Source organism: Phyllostomus hastatus, unplaced genomic scaffold (genome assembly GCF_019186645.2).
Source record: "Phyllostomus hastatus isolate PE091 unplaced genomic scaffold, TTU_PhHast_1.1 phas_scaffold_177, whole genome shotgun sequence".
NCBI lineage: Eukaryota > Metazoa > Chordata > Mammalia > Chiroptera > Phyllostomidae > Phyllostomus > Phyllostomus hastatus.
This window is the reverse complement of record NW_025334012.1, coordinates 611,170-613,018: the sequence shown is the minus strand read 5'-3', so window position 1 is coordinate 613,018 and position 1,849 is coordinate 611,170. Positions and strand designations below refer to the sequence as shown.

General features: G+C 39.9%; 1 protein-coding gene across 1 annotated transcript; it reads right to left on the bottom strand.

Annotated features, from left to right (window-relative positions):
• Positions 1 to 913: 913 nt before the first annotated feature.
• Positions 914 to 1,849, bottom strand: LOC123831506 (olfactory receptor 1019). The gene has a single exon (XM_045858389.1). The coding sequence runs from the start codon at positions 1,847 to 1,849 to the stop codon at positions 914 to 916; it is 936 nt and encodes a 311-aa protein (XP_045714345.1).

Genomic DNA, 1,849 nt, shown 5'->3' with positions numbered 1-1,849 from the left:
TTTATAATAGCTAAGATTTGGACACAGCCAAATTGCCCATCAGTAGATGAGTGGATAAAAAAGCTATGGTATGTTCACACAATGGAATAATATGCAGCAGTAAGAGAGAAAAACTGTTACATTTTGTAACAGCATGGATGGACCTGGAGAACATTATGCTAAGTGAATTAAGCCGGTCAGTGAAAGACAAATACCATATGATCTCATTTATATGTGGAATCTAATGAACATGGTAAACTAATGAACAAAATAGTAACAGAAGGTTAGATACATGAAACAGACTGACAGCTGCTGAAAAGGAGGAGGGAGGCAGGATGAAAGATGGTGAAGGGATTAACCAAAGAACGTTTATGCACAGCCCATGGACATGGACAGCGATATGGGGATTGGCTTAAGGAGGAAAGAGGGCGAGACAGGGTCGTGGGGAAAGGGAGAAAAGGCAGGGACAACTGTAATAGCATAAACAATAAAAAATTATATGCCACACATGAAAGAGAGCTTTCTACTGGGCCTTTTAAATTTATTATTTCTCACAACAAATTTATAAGGTAGATACTTTTGTTGCTCCCATTTTCAGATGAAGAAAAGGAAAAAGAGAGTTTTCTTTTATAACTTGCTCATAAAAAGAATGATTGGAAATTTATTTCCCCTATCAAATCCTGTCTCCATTTCAAATCAATATTTGAGTCAATTTTAAATAAAAAACTAATGAACTTTGCTTAGCATGTTTTTCAAAAATACTAATTTCTATTTCCTTCAGATAAATAAAGTTAAGGGTTACAGAAAACTTTCAAAATTAAGATTCACTCAACAAATGGATGGTAACTTAGGTAGTGTTTATTGGAAGTCGTTTGCATTTTTGATCTTCTGCCACCATTTTCTATCACCATCACTTATCTGTGATAACACATTTTCATTTTTGAGTTTTTTTCCCAATTAGTTTTTTGAAAGCAGCTTTCACATCCTTGTTCCGTAAACTGTAGATCAAGGGATTCAACATGGGTATGATTATAGTGTAGAATACAGAGGCCCACTTATCTTGGTCCAGTGAGTAGCTGGATGTTGGCCTCAGGTACATAAACATGACTGTGCCATAGAAAAGTGTGACTCCAGTGAGGTGAGACCCGCAGGTGGAGAAAGCCTTAAGGCGGCCCTCAGCTGAGCTCATTCTGATGATTGCAATGAGGATGAAGGCATAGGAGATGAAGATGATGAGGATGGTGCTGAATTCAATGAAGCCACACAGACTAAAGAGCAAGATCTCACTGATGTGGGTGTCTGAGCAAGAGAGGGCCAAGAGTGGTGGGATTTCACAGAAAAAGTGGTTGATGATATTGGAACCACAATAACTCAAACTGAAGGTGAGGGAAGTGTGAGCTACTAAACTCACCAGACCAGCCAGGTAAGAGCCCAGCATGAGAACCAAACAGACTCGCTTAGACATGAGAGTGTTGTAGTGGAGGGGTCGACAGATGGCCACAAAACGGTCATAGGCCATGGCAGCCAGGACATAGCATTCAGCATCCACAAAACCTACAAAGAAAGCAAACTGGGTGGCACAGCTAGAGAAGGAGATAACTTTGTGTTTTGTTAGGAAATCAGCCAGCATCCTGGGAGCAATGGCTGAGGAGTAGCCCAGGTCAACAAATGAAAGATTGCATAGGAAAAAGTACATGGGTGTGTGAAGCTGAGTGTCTGTTATAATCAGGATGATCATACCAATGTTCCCCACTACATTGACCAGATAGACTAAGAGGAAGATCACAAAGAAGATAATCTGGAGCTGAGGGTCCTGTGTGATGCCCATGAAGATAAACTCAGTCACCACTGAATGGTTTTCTTTATTCAT